This window comes from Propithecus coquereli, unplaced genomic scaffold (genome assembly GCF_000956105.1).
Source record: "Propithecus coquereli isolate 6110/MARCELLA unplaced genomic scaffold, Pcoq_1.0 Scaffold11, whole genome shotgun sequence".
Taxonomy (NCBI): Eukaryota; Metazoa; Chordata; class Mammalia; order Primates; family Indriidae; genus Propithecus; species Propithecus coquereli.
The window spans coordinates 9,596,944-9,619,697 of NW_012134969.1; the positions used below are offsets into that span (position 1 = coordinate 9,596,944).

The 22,754-nt window shown below is 43.3% G+C and overlaps 1 protein-coding gene across 1 annotated transcript; it reads right to left on the reverse strand.

Annotated features, from left to right (window-relative positions):
- Positions 1-1,010: 1,010 nt before the first annotated feature.
- SERPINE3 (serpin peptidase inhibitor, clade E (nexin, plasminogen activator inhibitor type 1), member 3) lies at positions 1,011-21,059 on the reverse strand. Its single transcript, XM_012648433.1, has 7 exons — positions 20,804-21,059; positions 17,523-17,756; positions 15,295-15,492; positions 14,123-14,321; positions 7,477-7,577; positions 1,680-1,766; positions 1,011-1,177 (listed from the first exon to the last, which is right to left on the reverse strand). Exons 1-7 carry the CDS (start codon positions 21,057-21,059, stop codon positions 1,011-1,013), a joined length of 1,242 nt encoding a protein of 413 aa, XP_012503887.1.
- Between the last annotated feature and the right edge of the window lie 1,695 nt (positions 21,060-22,754).

Genomic DNA, 22,754 nt, shown 5'->3' on the forward strand with positions numbered 1-22,754 from the left:
TCATCTAATTGATACGGGGTTGGGATGATCATGGTGAAATACGAGGAGGATATATTCTGTTGATGGACTTTTTTCTCCCCAAGTAATCCCCAAATAGATTATTTTCTAGTGAATGATTTTCATCCTTTTTGTCACAAAAAAAAATGTTCCTTTGATTTTTAGCAAAAGTTACAGCAGTATGCAAATGATTCTCAGATAAAATGATGTTGACAGTATTTCCTTAACAATTTGTGTAAAACTATGCGTAATTTTCATTATTCTAACTTTTGACTTTTTTTCTCTCCATAAATAAAAGTAATGCCTGATGTTTAGTTAAAGTAGATCCACCTTTGCTTGATTTTATTAGTCTTGCTCCATCCTATTTCTCTTTAATACACTGTTTAGACTTGCCAACAACTATTTACTGAGAATCTCTTTTCTTTCCTAGGCTGAAAAGTAATTGTCAGAGGGGGAGGAGGAACGTTAAGAGGAATAGTTTAAAGACTTTGTTCAATGTTGTGTTGAAGCTTAAAGGACATCTGCATGTCCTTCTGGTGTACTAAGGTCTTGCCTGTACCATACCATCTTTGGATTAAGATAAGGTTGTATAGTGGGGCTTAAACATTTGATTTTTGAGAAAGATCAACAGAAGAACAGTATAGGAATCCAGATGCATTCACTAGCTTCCTAGAGTCACTAGAGGACTACTCTGTTATACTCTAGTGACTGGAAGAACCTACCTAATTTCCAAAATGACACAAAAGCTAAGGGACAACTGAAAAAAAAGAGGCAAGGTTTATTATTTATTTTATAATACTTTTGCAATTTTTCTAAGTCTCTCCAGAAGTAGAACCTGAATTTTTAAAAAATCTACATTAATTACAAATAAGCTGAGAGAACAAGAAGGCAAAAAGCATGGAGGATGATAGTTTCCTTGGTAATTATGAAATAGTCCCCTTTCTCAGCACACAAGACACAGCAACTGGGAAACTTCTGAAGCACCGTAGAAACAGCTAGAAGGAATGCTTGTTTTAGTCTGTAGTGGACAAATGAACCCTTGTTGTTAGACACTGATAAATATTTATCTGAATCCTGTCAAAAAATACTGTAGTACCTGTATGGGGTTCTCTCAGGAAAAAGATGAATGGCCGATCTGCTTTAAAAACGGGAATCCGAGACCTTTTCAGTAGCAACAGAGCTACAGGAAAGATAAACAATACAAGAATCTCATTGCATTTTTAGTTAGTTTAAAAGAAAATCTCTATTTAAATTGGATATGAAGTCAGTTATATCCCATAATTTTTGAAGACATCAAAGCATCCTAATGACATTTGTTTACTGTTGTGATGGGGGTGCCAATGGGACAATTGAAGAGAAAAGATGCCACTTAGCCAAGCCTGTCTCCTATTTTCAACATACTCCATGGAATAAATGTTTTATTAAAGTTAATTTTCAGAATGACTCTATTCCTTGTTTATGGGATGATGATACAAATCCTTTTCAAAATGGTATCTCCGTTCACCCATTACTTTCCAAAACCTTTTTGCCTTCTGTTAGTATTTCTTTTTTAAAAAATTCTGTACCACAGCTGAACTTGGGGTTTTAAATGGAAAGGTTTAGAAGTGTGAAGATTCAACTGGATAAATTTAACAAAGTTATATACGGGTGGTGTGACTGGATACTTCCCTTTAGGAACATACCTGTAGCTGCAGATGCCTTGGTGCCTTCCTCTAAAACCTCAATCTTGGCATTGTGGATCGCTTCAGAAACATAAAAGCCATCTTGGCCTAACCCCAGGAAATGACAAAAATGTGAATTGCTTATTTACATTTCTCAATATATTTAGATAAGGACTTCAGTATATTTTAAAAGAATTCTTACAAAATTTGAGTATCCAATTCCGCTTATTATATAGCTGGGGAGAAATTATTTGCTTGGAAAATTCTTAAGGTTCAATGTTTTATACAACTTTCAAAACCTTAATTTGTTAAATTTATGTCATCTCTCCCAAAGTAATATTCAGAGTACTGCCTCATCTTTTCAATGGTTAATTTTCAAAAATGATATCTACTTAAAAACTCTTCCTTTAGCCAGTATTTCTAAAACCTCAGTGGTCATAAAAATTGCCAAGGTGGGTGTTAAAATACAGAATCTGTAGCCCAGGTATTATTTTCAGAAAGCTTCTGAGTTGATTTTCCTTGACTGCTTTCTTAGACTGCATTTTAAGAGCCACTTTTAAATGACAAGTCACAGGTTTATATTATGGGCTTTATTAAGAGGCACAATTCAGTGTATTAAAAATGTGCCTAATATTGCATGACTGCATTCTGTATGCTCAGGTTATACCAGTTATTCAATTAGCTTGTCTCATGGGCTAGAATCTGCAAAGAGAATGAGAGGTTAGTATAATTATCTGTGTGCTAACAGTTTCAAAGACAAAAGCTTAGCAAATAGAACTATGAGTGATAGCTTAGAGGAACTGACAGACGTTTGTAATTTAACTATTAACCATTGTTAAACAACTCTCCAAAGATGAAATGGTACTTGATGACACAGTATAGAGTGAAAGACTTAATGTTTAGAACCAGAAGAAACTATATTCACTATAAGGAATGGTTATTTTTCAGCATCAGTGAAGGGACAGGTGAGGACCAGAGGAAGGGAAAAATCAATGGAAACATTCACGTGGCATCACTTGTCCTAAAACCAGTGAAGAATCTGATTTGTTTTAGCATTTGGTCTTTTTCTGTAGGATCTTTGAGGAAAAAAAAAATTCTCTATCAGTAATTAGCCTCTCTTACTAGCTCAGGGAACAAACTGAAATGCAGTGCCAAAATTACAGAGAGAAGGTTATGGATAAAGAATGCTGCTTTGACAGTCATGAGAAGGTTCTACTAATCTCTGTGGCTTCGTTACTATTTAGGATGGTGTCTGAACATTTTAAACGAATGTTGAGGAAATGAGCAGATGTTCACTGTGAAACTCCTTATCAGCAAAAATTTGGTTATACGTGTCTGTGTTCAGGTGTGTCTGTGGTAGTTTAGGCACCTCGGCACAGTGTGAGAAATGGGACCAATTGATATGAATGAGTCTTCAATTAGATGGGGTGGGCTATTTCATTTGTTTGAAATCACAACCAAAGAATTTCAGTAGTTTTTCTCATCAGACTACAGAAGTGGTCTGATAATTGACATTTATATGTTTGCACACCATTAAGCCAAGACCCATAGCCTGGCATGACTCAGCATCAGCAGCTATTAAATTTTATCTCTGGTAAGAGTTGACATTTCAAAAGGCCAACATGTGTGATATAAATGAGAATTTGGGAGTCATCTCTGGGTTTGTTTTTTTCCTCTTAATCTTATATTACAGATTCCTATTGACTGAGTTTTTTGTTTAGTAGCTATTGAAATATTACTCATCAAGCACAAGTCAAGCACAAAGGGGTTCTCCTGGTTTTTTTTCTCCTTCCCTGAAGTGTTGACAGCTGCTTAGAGCCATCAAGGGGCATATAACCTCCGTTCCCAAAAATTTGTTCTCAAGATTGTTTATAGGTGGCATTCTGTAAAAAGGCTTCCATGACTAATTCAATGTGGGTGATGCAAGTTAAACATTTTTGCACTTTTGTTCTTAGTAGGAGACAGACCTGCCAATTTGCTAGCATTTGTGGTGAATCTCTACAGGAGGATTACAATACATAGCGCTTAACCATGGAACCACCCACACCATCCTCTGTCCCCAAATTTACCAGATTAGCATCCTGCGGGACATACTTTGGGAAACTGTAGTCCACCATAAACTTATTTGCTCCTACATTACATTCAATATCCAAAGGAAAGGGGCAAGTTTCTTCCTAAACCGTTTCCTGGCATAATCTCTGCTCTTCTTCCATTAACATCTTCTATAGGTATTTACCTCCCTTTTTAGACTGTTATCTCCTTGAATGCAGAAAGGATGTCTTGTTCATTTTAAATGTTTCTTTGCGCAACTTGCATAATAATGCTTGGTACACATTTATGTTTACTAAATATTGGATGAATTAGTAATAGACAGCCCTCACACTGTCCATTTGTTTCTTTTCCCCATAAAAGAAGCTATCTTAACGTTCTTTAACCTGATTTCACTTGTAAGAAAATGTTGATTGGTGTCTGTAAAACCATAAGGGCATAGCATAGAGTGGGTCTTCTGCAAGTCTCAGCCAAAAGACTGTTTCAGTGCCTCCTTCCTCATTGTTAGTGGAGACCATTATTCTTTGTGTGTGGTTGGTCATACTCTCAAAAGGTTTGCATCTTCATAACATGACATTGTGTGAACACAAGATTTACAAAATATAAATCAGTGTCCCTACATTTGATCCTCAGCTTCTCATAATGCAAGATAAACATACCTTGTTGTCACTTAGTTGCTAAAAGATGTGGGGCGGGATGTGTATATGTGTACACGTGTATGCACACACGTGAGAGAGAGAAGTAGCACTCAGCCGGGGATCTAGAGGTGAAGTGCTAAGAAGCATCTGAGATGGCCTTTGAAACCAGGCTGTGGTTACTTCCTTCCTCCACCCATCTCCCCTAGCCCACTCCTCACCTCTTTCTATTGCAGCTCTGACCAGACGTCTGATGTGGCATAGTTAATTTACATACTCAACCGAACCACTCGGGGTGGTTTGCTCATTTAAGTCATAGTTACATAGAGCAGAGATTGGAACTGATTACCCACTTACAAAAGCCAAGAACAAGATAGTTTCTTCAAAGTTTCAAGTTTGTGCACAAGAAATATTTCTTGGATTAGAGACTGGAAGGTCTCTATCAAAGCCCGCTGATGCATCTTTAGCTGGTATCTTCAGTGTGAGTGAAACTGAAATTTCACGCTCCTAGTTGTGATGGGTGGAGGGAGGGTGAGTTTGCTGTGTCCTATGGCTATACTCTTAGAAGCTTCTTAACAACTAGGGTCAAGGAGTCTGGGGGGGAAATTATACCCTGAGTTCAGTTGGGCCTTGAAATGATAGGGAGTTCTTCCCCCCCCCTTTTTTTTCCAATTGAGCGAATTCTTCAGGCAGCAAAAAAAACGATTTGATGTGAAGAAGGAAGAGACAAATGACTCTTAAATGGGAAAGGAGAACTTGAGTAAAATGTTTCCGGGCTTTGGAACCCAAAAGCCAAAAGTTCCTGTGGTGGTTGGGCTTCCATCAAAAGCTCAAAACTGCTTGGTAACCCCTCGTAACTGGCGGAGGGAGGCCAGCATTTTCTGATCACTGGCGAGGTCTCAGCTGATGCTGTGCTATGTTAACTGTTTCTACAATTAAGGTGTGAGGTGGAGGATGGCTACCCCCATTTTAGGAATGAAGAAACCACTTCTTGGAGAGATTTGGTGTCCTTGTTTCTAGAATAATGTCAAAAGCCCACTTGGACACAGAAGTGATTAGTCTCTCGATTATGTTTAAAGAAGAGCATTGGAGAGCAATATTTTAGTTGGCAAACTTTTTTTATAAAGGGCCAGATATGAAGTATTTTAACCACTGCAGGCCACGTGGTTTCTGTCCCAACTACTCAACCCTGCTATTGTAGCAGGAAAGCAGCCACAGATAATTTGTAAATGCACGGGAGTAGCTGTGTTACAATAAAACTTTACTTATAAAAGCAGGCGGTGGGCTGTGGTTTGCTGACTGCTGCTTTAGAGGAAAAAAACTTCATGGGAGAAGGTTATAATGCTGGCATGTTTTGTCAGTAGGAAACACCCATGCAAGCTGCACACTTGGTGTGTGGTAACTGCCTGGTAATTATTGAATAAGCCAGATCCATGAGCCTATATTTCTGCTGGTTTGAACGAATATAAGGAGACTTGAATTGCATTAGAAAAAAAGAGATTAGGTTTCAAAAAAAGCATGTGCTTATTAGATCTTGTCAGAGGAGCTTATGGACCTTGGAAGTCTTTACCAACAGGGGAGTTCCACAGTGTGGGTTCAGATCAGTCCTGTTTGAGGACACAAGATTGATGGCATTTTAGGATGTATTTCTAGGACACAAAAGAAGAGAGATTTAAGGGTTATGAAGTGGGCCATAGTGATTAATTAAATATAGTAGTGTGGAAGAAAAGGTCAAGAATGGCCCTAAAGTTCTGAACTAACATGATCAAAAGACGAATAGAAGTGCCATCAACAACAGGGATGTCATGGCTGAGCTCTGGAATCACAAAAAGATGCTATGATTGGATTGCACACGTTATCAGAGATAGAATGCACTTAAGTTCTGTATCCCTTGCTCTTTCCTTGCCCTCTGCTCTTTTCACTCCAGTAGTCCTCCTTTCCCTGCAATGTCACTAGGGAAAGTTTCTTGTTGAGTCATTCTACCAAGTCCACAATATTTATTGGGTATCTAACTGGATGCCAAGCATTGTCGTGGGCACTATGCCCAAGCTCAACTATTGTTTTGCTTCTCTCTTTGCTTGCTTAGGCAATGAATATAGTGCTGGTGCATTTTAAACACCCTAGAATAGATCCTTCCTCCAGTGTTTTATTTGATAAGAAACTCTGTCAGTCAATCTGTCTGGTCACATCTGAAGCCCAAGCCAAGAATTCTCTCATGGGTCAAAATCTCATTTTTTTTTTTTTTCTGTGATTGCCTAAGAAGAAAGATTCTGAGCAACGCTTTAGGAAACTCTGCAATATGATGTTCTCACATTCAAAATAATGATTTTCAAGCTCATCAGGTAAGGGAAATGTCAAGGCCAATGAAAATACCAGCTACAGTGTCATCTTTGCACAGATAATTTACTATCTGGAGTAGAAACAAACCTGAACCTTTGCATTGGCAGTAGTTTAGCCAATGACGTCCTGAGAGGATTCTGGAACATAGGTTCTGGTATTCCACTCCCCTTTTATATTTGATATAAGTCCCCTATCAGATCACAGGCAAACACAGCTCCTATTGATCGGTAGTAGCATGTCAACTAAGAAATTCAATATGGATACTGGGAGGGAGAACATTTTAAGCAAGGCTACAGGAGCATGGGTAATTGAAGAAAGGAAAGTGGATAGATGAGGGACAGTTTCAAGGCTAGCGTGTTAGAAGAGGACTGAAGTATAAGGAAGGGAGGGAAGTAGAAACAAAGGGTGACCATGAGGCTGGCTGGACAGCAGGAGGTTGGGACAAAGCGTGCTATAGCGGCACCAGTGTCTCTGGTGCCCTCCAAGTCGTGATGGGCAGAGGGAGCTGACTTTGCTGTGTCCTATGGCCATTGACCACACTGTGAAGGTGGTCTCCCAAAACCGTGCTTGAAGGTCTCAAGAAATGTCCTTCCCCAGAAAGTCTAACCCACATTTGACTTATCAGAAGCAACACACTCTTAGGTGAAACAAAGCACTTTCTTTATGCTTTTACACAATGTTAACTGTGTTTACCACTAACGACTCTGGAAAAACAGTGGGAACCCTTAATCAAAGTATGATAAAACAGCCCCAAACACAATGCCAAAAAGTTTGGAAGAAGAACTGTTTTGTACCTGAAATTCCTTTCAAGTTGGCTTTGAGTGGATCAAAAAGATCAGTGACTCCCCAAGAATTTAAAATACTTTTTAAGTTGAATTGATTTTGGATCCTAAATCTGAAAAGCAAAAACAAACCATCAACTTTCATTTAAAATTCTCATTCAATAGACTTTCCTAAAGTCCCTAACTTGGGCATCAGGCTCCAGCAGGTTCATTTCCAGCTTGATCTTCCATTGCTCCTTCCCATCAACCCCACCCACCCACTAATCTGACCACCCATGGCTCTTTGCTCCCTCTGTCCTTTGTTCACACTGTTCCTTCCAAGTCCTTCCCATTTCCTTTGATTGTCTTTTAATTATTATCCATTTTTCAATTGTTACCCCCTCCTCTTCTCTCCAGCTGTTTTGTGACCATTGGCTTGGTTCCCAAAGCCCCATCAACTCTTAGTTCTACTCTTAGGATGTATAGAACATTCTGCTTCCTATTACCATTATTTATGATATTGTAAACTCCCCAAGAAGAGAGGCTATCCCAATTCATTTTATTTCTTAATAAGAATTAATATTTAATGAGTGCTTATATTGTGTGAGGCACTGTGATAAGAGCTTTATATGGATTATATTATTTCATTTTCATATGTTATTATTATCCTCATTTTACAGATGGAAAAATTGAGACTTAAATGAGTTTAAAAACCTTGCCCAAGATGACACAATGAGTGAGTGATGGACTTCAATTCCAATCAAACCCATCCTCTGATCATCTACACCTGTGGTGTCCAACCCCTGGGCCATGGCCTGGTTCCAGTCCGTGCCTGTCAGGAACTGGGCCATGCATCACCACCCGAGCTCTGCCTCCCCATCCAATGGAAAAATTGTCTTCCATGAAACTTAGGAACTGGGCCATAGCAGGAGGTGAGTGGCAGGTGAGCAAACACTGCCTCCCAAACCCCAAGTCCCCCAACCCCCACACTGTCCGTCCTGTCCATGGAAAAATCGTCTTCCATGGAACTGGTCTGTGGTTGCCAAAAAGGTTGAGGACTGCTGATCTACACTTTGCTACCTTCCATCTCGTGTGGCATCTCACACATAGTAGGTGCAGAAAAGGAGTTGTTGACTAATCCTCAATAGAGTGTTTATATTGGGTAAGATAAATTCTCACATTGGCTATGTACAATGTGTGCCTTTGCTGCACAGCAGAAAGGAATGCAACTTAAAACCTTGGTTTTCCTCGTAAGCCCTGTGAGCAAAAAGAATCAGCACACCAATTTTATAATATTTCCCCAAGGGCAAGGCATTTATAAATTTACTGTTGAAGGATCCTTTAAAAGGGCAGCTGCTATTATTTTTCTTTGAAAATAAAAAAGTTCAAAATGGAATTTAGATGGTCTTTTTCTATAAATAACGCAGCATTTGCAGGAAAGTAAAAATACTCGACAAGACCATTTAATATCAAAGGTCTTCACTGCTACACAAGATGATGTGACCAATATTTTAAACAAAAGTATCAGACTTTCTCATAAAGGTGTGTTTTGAATCTTCAGAATAGTTTCCAAGAAAGAAAGGTGCTTTCTCCAAGGATGCTGACATTTCTCAAAAAATTTTTGGACCATCTCTTATGAAATTTTCTTAAGTCCTGAAAACTCATCTTTTTTGAAACCTCAAAATGATGAAACAGTGGTTAAGAGCATGAACTTGGGACTCCAGTGCCTGAGTTTGAATCCTGGCTCGGCCTCTTATTTAGCTGAGGAACTAGTTACTACTTTACCTCTGGGGCAAGTTCCTTTGCCTCTTTCTGCCTCAGTGTACTCATTTGTGAAACGAGCATAACAATAGTGCTTGTTCACAGGTTGTGAAGATCAGATGAAATAATCCTTGTAAAGTGCTCAGAATAAGCCCCAGCACAGTCCATGCTCTTACATTGTGATTTTACTGTTGTCTCCCCATGATATTGAGAAAGAGTTAAGGGCTGTTTGAAACCAAATTTGGTGATTATGGTGGGTGATAAAACTGGATAATATTATTTTTAGTAAGCTAAAAACAGCAGTAAAAGTGAGGTATGACTATAAAGATTAGAGTGATTGTCTTGTATAGCTATAAAGGCAGATGCAGAAGAAATTCTACAAAAATAGCTTGAGTGGAAAAAAAAACCCACCCTTTACGAAAACCAGACAAGGATATTGCAAGAAAAAAAAAAAAACCTACAGACCAATATCCCTTGTAATACAGATGCAAAATCTTCAACAAAATGCTACTAAATTGAATCCAGCACCATATAAATCCCACCATGACCAAGTGGGATTTATCCCAGGAATGCAAGATGGGTTCAACATATGAAAATCAATTAATATAACATACCATATTAATAGAATAAAGGAAAAAGGCCACATGACCATCTCAATAGGTGCAGAAAAACCATTTGACAAAATCCATCACCCTTTCATGATGAAAAATGGACAAATATCAAACACTCAACAAACCTGGGATTTGCCGACTTGATGAAGGGCGTCTACAAAAAACCCACAGCTAGCAGCAGCACACTTTATAGTGAAAAACTGAAAGCTTTCTCCCTACTCTCAGGAACAAGACAAGGATGTCCACTCTGAGCACTTCTATTTCACATTGTATCAAAGGGTGGGCAGGGCAATGACATGAGAAAGAGAAAGAGAAGTCATCTAGATTAGAAACTAGAAGTAAATCCATCTCTATTCACAGATAACTTGGTGTTATATATGAAAAATCCTAAAGAATCCATTAGAGCTAATAAATGAATTCATCAAGGTGGCAGCATATAAGATCAAGACACAAAAATTAATTGTGTTTCTATACACTAGCAGTGAACGATTTGAAAATGAAATTGGGAAAACAATTCCATTTACAATAGCATCAAATGGAATAAGATACTTAGAAATAAATTTAACAAAAGAAGGGCAAGACTTGTACATTGAAAACGACAAAACATGGTTGAAAGAAACAAAGATCTACATAAAAGGAAAGACATCCTGAGTTCATGACTTGGAACACTTACTCTTGTTAGAAAGCAATGCTCCCCAAATTGATCTACAGATTCAACACAATCCCTATCTAAATCCCTCCTGCCTTTTTGGCAGAAATTGACAAGCTGATACTAAAATCCATATGGAAATGCAAGGGGTCCAGAATAGCTAAAATGATCTTGAAAAAGAAGAACAAAGTTGTAGGACTCACAGTTTCTGATTTCTAAACTCACCATGAAGCTACAGTAATCAAGACTGTGTGGTACTGGCAAAAGTATAGACATTTATGCCTACGGAATAGAATTGAGAGTCCAGAAATGAACTCATACATTTATGGGCAATTGATTTTGAAAAGGATGCCAAGAAAATTCAATGGGGGAAAGAATAGTCTTTATAGCAAATGGTATTGGGACAAATGAATAGACACATGCAAAAGAATGAGGTTGGCCCTCTACCTTACACCATACATAATAATTAATTCAATGGATTAAAGACCTAAATATAAGAGTTAAACCTATAAAATGCTTATGAAAACTATAGACATAAATCTTTGTGACCTTGGTTAGGCAATGGTTTCATAGACATGACATCAAAAGCACAAGAAACAAAAGAAAAAATAGATTAATGGAACTTCATCTAAATTAACAACTTTTGTGTTTCAGAAGACACCATCAGAAAAGTGAAAAGAAAACCCACATAATGGGAGAAGAGATTTACAAATCATATATCTGATAAGGGACTAGTATCCATAATAAATGAAGAACTATTATAATTCAACAATAAAAAGACAACCAATTTAAAAATGGGCAAAGGATCTGAAATAGACATTTCTCCAAAAAGGATATATAAATAGCTAAGAAGGACGTGGAAAGATGCTTTACATCATTAGTCATTACGAAAATGCAGATGAAAGCCACAGTAAGATACCACTTCACATGAACGAGAGTGGCTATAATTAAAAAGATGGACACTAACTAGTGTTGGCAAGGATGTGGAGAAATTGGACTCCACACATTGCTGGTGGGAATGTAAAATGGTGCAGTCACTTGGAAAACAGTCTGGCAGTTACTCAAAATGTAAAATGTAGAGTTACCATGTGATCCAGTAATTCTATTCTTAGGTATACACCCAAGATAATTGAAAATATATATCCACATGAAAATGTGCACATGAGCCAAAAAATTTCTTGGCACCCAGACAGCTATGAATTGATGAATGGGTAAACAAACTGTAGTATATTCATACAGTGGAATATTATTCAGCCATAAAAAGGATTGAAGTAATGATTCATGTTATTATGAACCTTGAGAGCATTAGTCTAAGAAGCCAGACACAAAAGGCCACATATTGTAGAAGTTCATTTACATTAAATGTCCAGAATAGGCAAATCTATACGTGGCCAAAGCAGATTGGTGGTTGTCAGGGGCTGGGGGGAAGGAAATGGGGAGTGCCTGCTAATGGGTATGAGGTTTCTTTTTGAGGTGCCAAAAATATTCTGGAATTAGATGAGTAGTGATGGTTGCACGACTTTGTGAATTGTGTGCTTTAAAAAGTGAATCTTATGGTATATGAATTACATCTCAAATTTTTAAAAAAGAAAGAAACTCCCTTAGAAAAGCATAAACCACAAGATGATAAACAGCAATTCCTTGGAGGGAGGGCAAAGCATTCTGCATATGGGAGCTCTGGTGGGTTAAAAATACACACACATGTCATATGTAACATAAAAAATGCTCATGGTCTGCTTCTTACTATGTTGACCTAATAACCAAGTATTTTATTCATTAAACATGTATTCGACATTATTAGTCTTTCTTGTGGGGCATTATATGTTTACGGCTATAAATGACTCTTAACACTCATTCTTAGTTTTCCTGATTATTTCTTTAGTATGCTAAATGTCCCTAATGAAGACTAACAGTCCCTATGCATTTTATTTTATTTCTTTATAAGTAAAGGTTACGTTGGAAGCTAGACATCATAAATGAAAAGTACAAGCTGACTACAGAGCAGGAAATAGCAAATGATGAATGAATGAGTTGAGAGAACTAGACGTAAATTTTTGCCCAAAAGCTGACTTTGTGTCTACCATGATTCAAAGTTTATACCTAAATCTAGACCTTAAAACAATTTTTACTTCTTTTTGTATTCTCTCTAGTGGATTTAAAGCTAGCTGTTTTTTTTTTTTTTTTCTTGGTTAGTTTTGCTTGTGAAATAGGCTCATTTTCTTGAAAATATCTATCCTTGTTGGACAGCAGGTTTGATAGTCTTAGAGAGATTTAAAAAAAAAAAAGAATCAGAACGAGGTCAAGTATTAACTAGTAGTTGTGTTACTAAGATCCCTGCCTTTCTGCTCCTTCCCTGCCCTCCGATGTTTGTCAGATCACCGCTCCAGGGTTTGACACAGAATCGGAGGGGTGGAGCTGGGTATTTCGCTGGGGCTTCTTCCTACCCCAGCTGCTCCAGGAGGAGGCCAGCCTTGCCTCCCGAACCCAGAGAGACCGTGGCAAATGCCTACACAGCCTGCATTTTCTCTCTACTTTTGACATCGAAAGCTCCTCTCCCTTCCCTTGCTGAGCTTCTCTCAAATGTAACAGGGAGATCACCGTTGCATCTGCTCCATGCAGAGACATCTGTTGAAATAGCCAGTCTTTGTGCTTTGATTTGGGGTTTTAGTTTTGAGAGATAGACTTTACCTCAGAGTTAAGTTCACCTTTTGCTCTGGGCTATGCCAGATCCCACTTTAGACCTTGGCCCTTAACTCGCTGGGTCTCTCTTTGTATGTTTTCTTCCAGTCGTAAGTTTCCTTCCAGTGCATGGACTTATTTTTAACTCCTCAGAGGAGCACTGCCAAGGCCCCGGGCGGTGGAGGAGGGCCAAGGCAGCGAGTGGGCAGCAGCACGAAGAATTCACGTGCTGAAAATGAGCCCTGGACAACGTTCCTTGCTTAATGCTGGTCTACAAATGGATTATCAATTTACTCTGATTTCAAATGTACCAGAGAAGCTCATCACTTAAGGCAGTCCTGAGAGGAATGCTGTTTAAAAGTAATGAGTTAAGCTAATCATTTTGCTTTGGAAAAGCAAAATCAAGGGCCATCCTTTAACTTTTTGGAAATTTGTGTTTGTACCTACTGGTATTTCTTAAAGGAGGATTTACCTCCATTTAGAAAGAATGAGAACCCTCTGCACAGAAACTTAAAGTCTCAAATGTTTATGCCTTAATTTGGCTTCTGATCAGAATTATATCTGTCTTTGCTCAATTACATAAGCCATCTTGGTTTTGGAAAAATGACAGCTGTATACCCTTAGGATGGGATAAGACTTGGGGCACATTCCTACAAAGGAACCTCACTGCGCTTCCTCCCCTGCCCTGAAAACTAGTTGTGGCCGGAGGCCAGATCAGGGGGCCTGGGAGCTCCAGTCTGGCCTAGCGAAGGCCCCAGGAAATTAGTTCGTTTCAGTCTGTGCCGTGAGCTAGTCAGCAGTGACTCTGACGTGGACTCAAACTCTAGGGTCACTTCCCCTTGGCCTAACCTCTAGGGGTACATTAGATCAGTCAGCCCAGTGGTTAGGGACAGACCCTAACGTCACACTACCTGGGTTCAATGCAAGCCCCTCTCACTGCCGGCCTCAGAGCACCCTGCAGGGGGATGCAGCTGCTCACCTGGGGAGGAACACGTCCATCCTGGCTCTCCTCAGGCTGGTGGTCCAGAGGCGGATGATGCTGGCTGTGAGGTGTGGCTCAATGTGACCCAGGGGGACGTCTTTGTCACGGGGCAGCACCAGGAACAGACTTGCCGCACTTCCCAGGTAAGGCAGCTCCAGCACCCCCACCTGATGGCCTGCAGCATCCTGGAACTGACCTGGGGGTTCAGTGGGTCAGGGATGAGCTCTGTCTCAGGAGCCAGGGCAACCGCGCAGTGCCAGCCCTGGCAGAGGCTGGCGCTCGGAGCTGGATACAACAGAATGGGGCATGCACCTCGCCCTTGGGAGGCAGTTTGAAGCCAAAGTCTGTTGGGTGATACGCTCACTTTTTCTGATCCTAAGACCTAGAATCTGAGGGCCCAAGTCAGAGGCCCTGCAAATGGCTGGGCATGGTAGGGACAATGGCACATGGGAGAACCATATATATAGTCCCCTCTAGCCTCAGGGAACTTGTTCCAAGACCCCCTGTGGACCAAACCCTATATATACTGGTTTTTTTGGTCTGATAAGAGACAGCTGCTACATGGCTTGTGAGTGGGTAACATAGACAGCGTCGAGGCGCTGGACAAGGCAATGGTTCACGTCCCGGGTGGGGTTGGGACAGAGCAGGACAGTGAGAGATTTCATCATGCTACTCAGAACAGTGCACAATATAAAACTTCAGAAATGTTTATTTCTGGAATTTTACTATTTTCACTTATGGGTAACTGAGACCTTGAAAAGTGACACCTGTACATATAAGGGGGCACTCCTGCCTCAAAGGGGCAACCAGTCCAATCCCAGGCCATGCGCCTGCCAGGGCAGGCAGGTTGGTCCCAATGGTTTTGGATTCTCATGAACCCCTCCTTTACTACGTGCAGAAGGAAATGTCAAGCGTGGAAGTGGGTTTCTCTTCCATGCCTGTGTCCTCACTGTCGTGTGGGAGCACGCGGTCCAAAGCCCATCCCTGACGTCTCCCAGCACACCGCCCCTCCCCGCCGCCGCCATCTTTCCTCCCGCCACAGGCTCGGTCTAGCAGGTGGACCCCGTGGAAACACATCCCCATCTTCATGAGCAGGGACTGGCCTCCTCCCTCCTGCCTTCCTGCCCAGGCTTCCTCTCCTTTCCACCAGCCAGCGGGGAGGGGCTCACCGTAGTTGACCTCGGCCGTTTGGTGCATCATGGGGACCTGGAGGACCAGGCCGTGGGCACAGGTGAAAGGCAGGAGCTTTGTGTCTGTGGGGGAGAACCTCTTCCGCCAAGTGCCTTGGAAGGACATGGTGCTGACGAGCGCCAGCTGCGCCGAGGTTGCACCCACCTGCTCCCCCGGTGAGCCCACTGGGCCCTCACCTGCAAGCCGGAAAGCAAGGGGGTTAATGTACACTCGGATTGAACTGAACTCTTTGTGTGTGGACAAGGAGTGCAGAGTTCAAATGCAAAAATTAAGGTCTTTTTTGATAAGGTGTTTTCTCTCTCTTTCTTTGTTTTACTGTGTCTTTGCAATTAAAAAAAAAATGTTTAATTTTTAAACAGCTACCAGGGGCCAAAAACCACAGGAGCTGCTCCCAACTCCTTGCTGGAGAAGGCATAAGGGGAGGAATGGAAAGTGAGGACTCAGACTGGGTCCCTGACACCTGCACGCCCGCATTGGCGGGCAGGGAGGTGTCTCTGAAGTTGGGTTTGTAGCCTACTTACTACTCTCTGTTACTGTGAATCGGCATGTGTTTATAACCAGCTGTTGCTGAAGACCACGCTTTTTATTCTTTCCTGAACAGATTGGGGTGCTCCTCTGATTCTGTCTGGGGCCATTTCACAGGAATCATTAGACATTCCCTCCCCAGGCAGACCCCTGGAGCCACTAGGTGCTGTGATGGGGATGCACCAGAGTGTCACCCCAGCCTGCCCACTGCCCCACCGCTGAGAGGCATCTCTTGCTAAGCTTCGCCTACGCAACGTTCAGGGCATGGCGTTTGGAGGGCTGCAGTTAAAATTTTGTGTATAACCAGAAAGAGGAGCAGACAGTCTACCCATAAAGGGACAGTTCTTGTCCCAGCCCTTTATTTGTTTAATAAGCACATACCTTGTGCTAGGCTCTGTTCTACCTGCTTTGACAAATTCCCGCCAACTCCTCCCAACAGTTCTATTGTTATCTCCCATTTCACAGATGAGGGAATTGAGGCTCAGAGAGGTTGGCCAAGGTCACATACTCCTGAGGAGTGAAGCCACCATCCACCCAGTTACACAAGATAGAAACCCTGGGTTTGAACCCAGCAGCCTGGCTCCACACTCTGCTCTGAGTGACACAAGAAGCTGACACAGGAAATTAAACATTTTAAAGAAAATTAAAAAGACATGGTAAAACAGAGAGAGAGAAAGAGAGAGAACCTTATCAAAAAAGATCTTAATTTGGGGGTTTTAACTCTGCTCTCCTTATCCACACATATATATTGTTTTCAGTTCAATCATAATGTACAACCACTTTCTATTCTGTTTTTTAAACACGTTAGGTCTTGACTGTTGTCCATATCTGTGTAGCTTTTGTAATTATCAAGGACACTGGAGCCAGACCACTGGGGCAGAATCCTGGCTTTGTGGACCCTGGGCAGGAAGTTGAACCCTCTGTGCCTCAGTTTCTCTTTTTGCAAAATGGGCGCAGTACTAGCACCTACCTCCTAGGATTAGTGTGAAGGCGAACTGAGATAATAAACTTGGAGCAGTGCTAAATAAATTAATTAAACACAGTAAATGTTAACGATTTTCATCGTCTTTAATAATAATTACAACCGCATAATATGCGGGTGCTGTGCTTCACTAAGTCATCCCTAGTAGCCGGACAGTTAGGCTGTTTGTATGAGTCTCTTTCATCAGTAACACTGGGCTAAACGTCTCATTGCATATGACTTTTTCTTCTCGTGAATTATTTCCTTAGCCTAAATTCCTAAGAAGCCACTTTTTTGGCTCCCACTGCATTTTCCCGTTGCCAGGGATTAATCGCAGCTGAGAGCAGAGCTCAGTGGGAAGTCACCTGGGGGACAGTTGCACGGACAAAGCCTGCACGGTCCACGTGGAGACGGGAGGCTCGAGGAGCCACCTCTGTGTGTCTGTGTGCTCGTGTGTGTGCGCGTGTGAGCGTGTATATGCGTGTGTGTGTGTGTGTGTGTGCGTGTGTGTGTGGGAGGGCACGGTGGTAGGAGAGGCAGAAGGGAGCCACAGATCAGCTTTGGCTGCTTCACAGAACGTGTCACTCTAGGGTGGAGTCTCCCAGCAGAACAAATTCCCACTGCCATCAAGCACCCATGGCTTCTGACAAGTGACAGGCGATACGCTGCCTTTGCAGCCCTCTAACCTTAGCCTCGTGGAAGTGGATGGGTGTCTTTTACCTGCAGTCTGTCTGGAGGCCCCTGCGTTGGCCGGGATGGTGGTGGCGTTGGGCTCGCTGAGGTTGGCTGGCTCCAGGCTGCTGTTGGCCCACCAGGAGACCTGCTCCACAAAGCAGGGGGACAGCGGCGTTCCCACTTGCACAAAAAGGCTGCAGGCCAGCTCCATCTCGGCACCTTGGCTGCAGTTGGGTAGTGTGGCATACACGGCATGCAAGAAGTCTTTCACCTTTTGGTCTGTGAGAAAGGAGTTGGGGTAAGTAGACGATGGTGAGTGAAAGGAGGCGGCTCGTTGCATCGCAAAGGGACCCCAGCAGCTCCCCTCTGGTTTCATAAGGTTCACCCACCATATTTAGTCAGTCTGAAAAGTCATAGCTAATCTGCTCAGGATTCAGACTGGATCCACAGACTAAAACTTGGGAAGAAACCATGCCAGATCTGAAAGCAATCAGGCTGTGATGGGGTCAAATAGAGAAACACGGGCCACACCCTGTCCAGGCCCAGAGACTATTCTTCGCCAGCTTCCTCACTCAGGAACATTGACGAGTTCTAGGGTAGAGGTTCTAGGGCTGGGAAAACAGCAGCTCCAATGCACAGGGTGACGGGGTTTCAAATACTTACAAAGTCAGAGATTTATGTGCAATGTCGTAAGTGACAATGATGGGTGGTGGCCGGGATGTTGCACTGTCAATATAGTTCATACAGGGGCCTTAAATCCATCCCCACAACTGCATGTCGTGAACCTGAGTGACATTTGGATGCAGCCTCTTTCAGAACTGTGTTTTCAATTTGAGAAATGCGGAGGAAAGGTGAGAACTCCTCCCTTCCTCGTCTCCCTAAGACCCAGCAGACAGCTCGCATTATTAATGTCAGTGAGAAACTGCAAGAATGTTGAGGAAATAATAAGCATTTGAGAGAGTCCATAGCATCCACCTTCTTGGGTGGTGCAGCAGGACTTGTATTTATTTACTCTCTATTTATACAGGAGATTGCTTCCTTCTCTCCATAATCAATAGTGGATTTTGTTTTCAGCTGTTATTCATAAGCTACACCCTTATCCTCCCACGGGCATCCCGTAGCTGGAACGAGGCCTTCTGACCGCCGATGAGTCTGAACACAGTCGAGTACCCCAAGCCTCCCACCTCTGACACATGCAAACTGGGTGTTTCCAGAAGTGAAGTCCCCTTGCTGTGCAGGCTGTCACTGGAATTCGGCCTTCCCTCCTTCTCCTCAACTCTCCTCTCTCTTAAGCACAGCCCTGCAGCTGCTCATAAACCCTCCCTGTGAGACACAATGCTGGGTGCCTCTTCCTGCACCATCTGGCCCCAGCTCACTCTCATTGGGATGAATCTGTCACTTGCTTTAGAATCTGTCCACTCTGATACCCTTTTTGTTGCAGAGGCCAAGCCAGGAGGCAGCAGCAGACCCCTGAGTTACCTGGCTAATGTCCTCTGGCAGGGTCAGGGGAACCCAGAATGAACCCCAGCCAGGGCCCCCAGCCACCAGGCTGCAGACCACAGTATCAGGCACACGTCAGTTGTCCACAAACGTTCTACTACCAAAGCTGGCCCAGCTGGCCCCTAAAATCCACAACTGCCAAAAACTGACTCAGAATAGAGATCTCACAAATTATAGCCTAACTTAAGTGCTTGCATTTTTTATTGTAGTGAAAAAAGAAATGAATGAAAAACATAATCAGACTTGACTCTATTGAGGAAGGTCATATGTACTTCTAGGATCACATTCTTGTAGAATGTTGATTGTCTGCAGAAGAGAATTGACATATTGTCCTGGTTCATAGTGTAGCATGACCTTATGAATGGTCATAGAGCTCCCCTCTCTATCTTCCCACCCTCTCTGCACCAGAGGAACCAGCATTCTTTTGGCCAGAAACGTTAAAACAGCAGAGTAAATTGGCTTGAAGTAAATTTTTGTGTGAAATCTTTTCTCTGTCTAAGCCTCGTTTGTCCATGCCCATTTGCACGGGAAGAGCTTTCCAGACCCTTCAGAGTGTGCATTACCAGAATGAAGAATACTGAAAATGACTGCGTTCGCAGACATTGTGCTCAACGCTCTCCATTCCTGATCACATTGAATGCTTTGGACAACCCTGTGAATTAAGTGCTATTGTTGTCCCATTTTATAGATGTGGGGCAGAGGACCAGATAAATCAGTAAACTTGCTCAGTGTCACCCAGTTGTAGGTAGTGGGGCTTCACTGCCCTGCCTGCCCACAGGGTGGGAAGACCCTGCTCAGGATAGCTTCATTCTTGAAATGAACGTGGGCTCTTGGAGCTCATAGCCTCCTTTTTTGCTGAATTTTCTGGGTTCCTAGATTCTTGTCTAGGAAGGTGAAAATTACGTGTGTGAGTGTCTGTCTCAGCCTGTAGCTGGTAGGTTGGTACTGCGGCCAGGCGTTGAGCTGAGGCCCCATGTGCGGGCCAGGCAAAGCTGGCCTGGCATTCGAGAGACTCTAGCTGCTGCTGGCAGAGCTGTTCTAAAATACATAATCCATAGAATTAAGCTGGCAGATCTGGAAGTAGCTAGAAGTCACAGATTTACAAAAGCAAGTTGGTCAAAAGCATGGGCTCTGGAGCCAGGCAGCTTGGGCTTGAGTCCTGGCCCTGCTGCTCATGGGCTGTGGAACCCTGAGCAAGTCGCCTCAACTCTCCGAGCCTGTTTGCTCATCTCTAAAATAGGGGTGCTAATAAAATTAGCAGCCCCAATCGGGTAGTTGTGACAATTAATTCAATTCATGTTTGTTGGGTGCTTGAACTACTGCCTGGCACCTAGGAAGCGTTATAAAAGGGTGTGTGAGGCCAGGTGTGGTGGCTCACACTTGTAATCCCAGCACTCTGGGAGGCCAAGGCAGGAGGAGTTCTTGAGGCCAGGCGTTCGAGACCAGCCTAGACAACAAGCAAGACCCTGTCTCTATAAAAACTAAAAAATTTAGCTGGGTGTGGTGACATGTGCCTGTAGTCCCCGCACTTTGGGAGGCTGAGGCGGGAGGATCGCCTGAGCCCAGGAGTTTGAGGCTGTAGTGAGCTGTGATCACACTACCGTACTCCAGCCTGACACTGAAACATTGCCAGGGAACCTGTGAGGTTAGAGGGGAACCTTCCAAATCGAGGCTAACCACCATTCCGAAGTCCGAATGCCTTCTGTGGCAGTCCTACCAGGTGGTCACTCTTCGCTACGCACATGCAACTGGGAGCTGAGCTCCCCACCTCTCAGGGAGCCTGAGCAGGAGATTGAGTGTGAGTGTGAGCATGAGCAGGCCCTTACCTTGCACGGTGTAGCCCAGGGCGTCTGCCAGCTGCCGGCCAGTGCGCCCTTCGGCTCCAAACTGCAGGATCTCCAGGGGGAGGGACACGCCAGCAGGAGAGATGACAAAGTTCGTCCCGTTTCTACCTGCTGCCACGCTCTGGTAGAGGCGAAGTGCAAACTCTGTCTTCAGCAATGTCAGGCCTTCACGGAGGTGGCCATCTCCCTGAGGGAAGCAGGAGTGAAGGAGGAAGAGGGCGACCAGGAGGGGCGGCATGGAGGCTGGCGCGTTCCTGCGGTTCAGAGGGGAGAGAAGCAGGTGAGGTGGGATGCTGGCGCTGGTGAGAGAGGGTCGCATCCCCAGAGGACAGAGATGCCGGCTCTGTTTTCAGGGGCTGGGCAGGGCTGCGCTGTCTTGGTTGCCCACCCCCAGTCCCACCTGCCCAGGCCACGTCACTGTTTCCTGCTGGGTCAGCATTCGAAATACTCACTGTGATCCTTTTGAAAGCCAAATCGTGGGCTGGAGGACTGGCTTCTGTCACTTACTAGACGTGTGACTCTGGCAAGGCCCTGGTCAGATCAGAAGTAAGCCATTATGTTGGGGAAAAAAATGTAAGAAGTAATTCTACTCATCTTTCTTAGTATTTAGCTAGTTTATAGCTGTGCCATGTCTATCAGGAATAATAATAATGATAAAAAATAAGTATCTACCATGTTAAAAAGGATTTCGTACATTGTCCGGTAATCATTCCAACAATCTCACTGGGTAGCTGCTATTATATTTCAACTATACAGATGATGATTGAGGGCTCAGTGACTCCTTCACGTGGGGAAAGAAACAGGGCTGCGACTCAAATCCCGGTCTTCTATGAGTGGTATATAAGATACTGAGAACACCTCTGTGCATTAAAATATTGATACAAGCTAATCGTACCTAGAATATCAGAATTCTTGTGATGTGAATTATTCTCATGAAAAAGGACGCCTTCACAATGACAGCCCCTACCATAGAAATGTACCTTCCAAGGAACAGAGCATTAGCTAAAAAGTAAGGCAAGAAGACAAAGGCAAAACAAAACGTGTTTGCAGTGACCGTGCCATGCATGCAGCCAGTGGCAATTTTTGCTAAGTTGTCAAACTGTGGTTATCACCCCAGATTGATGTGAGAGAGGCCTAGTGCAAAGGTCACTTCCTAAAGAAGTTTGCAAGCAAGGCCACTGGGCTTGACGGTGCTTGTTTTTGGATACAGGCCTAAGATGGAAAAGCAAAGCATCCTCTTTTTCCAACCCTTCCTCCCTGCAGGTGAGCACAAATGCAGTGCTTGGATGATCCGATACATGGTGTGTGTTGTGTGTGTGTGTATGTGTGTGTGTGTGTGTGTGTGTGTGTGTGTGTGTGTGTGTCTGGGGTTAGCAGGTCCCAGCCCAGGGCCATTTGTCATTTGTGAAAGCCTCAAGTCCCAGTGCTCTGGCAGCTCCTGTAACGTCCTGCAATCAGACCTTGACGTCCCTGGGCTCCCAAGACCAAATCCCCGCCACGGCTCACCTCGGATGGGCTTCTCACTCACAGGCTGTCGTATCAGACTGTGGCACGTTTCCTTGCTCACTCCTGTTCTTGTGGGTCTCCAGCAGTAATGTGCTCCCCTTTTAAAAAAGTGGAGCGGAATCTGCTTTGAATCACAAGACAGCACAGAGAGGAAGCTGGCGATGGCCGTCTCTGCCGGCGATGTCTCTACCACTCGGTCCAAATTCCTGCAGCCTGGAGGTCCTGCAGAGAGCCAGGAGAAGCAGCCCGGCCCAGGGCAGCAAAGCCCAGATCGGGAACAGAGCAGGGCCCTGGGGAGGGAGCCAGCCACACCCGTCAAGCCTTCTTAGGCTTGTGACCTGGTTGTACCAACAAGGAACCCCTCATCCAGCCCTTTGTCACAGTGAGGAATTCCACTGATAACTCCGCTTATCGGGCTTTTGCTGGG

Bases quoted from the DNA above. Each gene is read 5' to 3' on its own strand.
- SERPINE3 (XM_012648433.1), bottom strand. From the start codon at position 21,059: ATGCCGCCCCTCCTGGTCGCCCTCTTCCTCCTTCACTCCTGCTTCCCT. The intron at 15,493-17,522 runs GTAAAAGACACC...TCCGGCTTGCAG, and splicing joins GGCCTCCAGACAGACTGCAG to GTGAGGGCCCAGTGGGCTCA. The intron at 14,322-15,294 runs GTGAGCCCCTCC...CTGAACCCCCAG, and splicing joins AACGGCCGAGGTCAACTACG to GTCAGTTCCAGGATGCTGCA.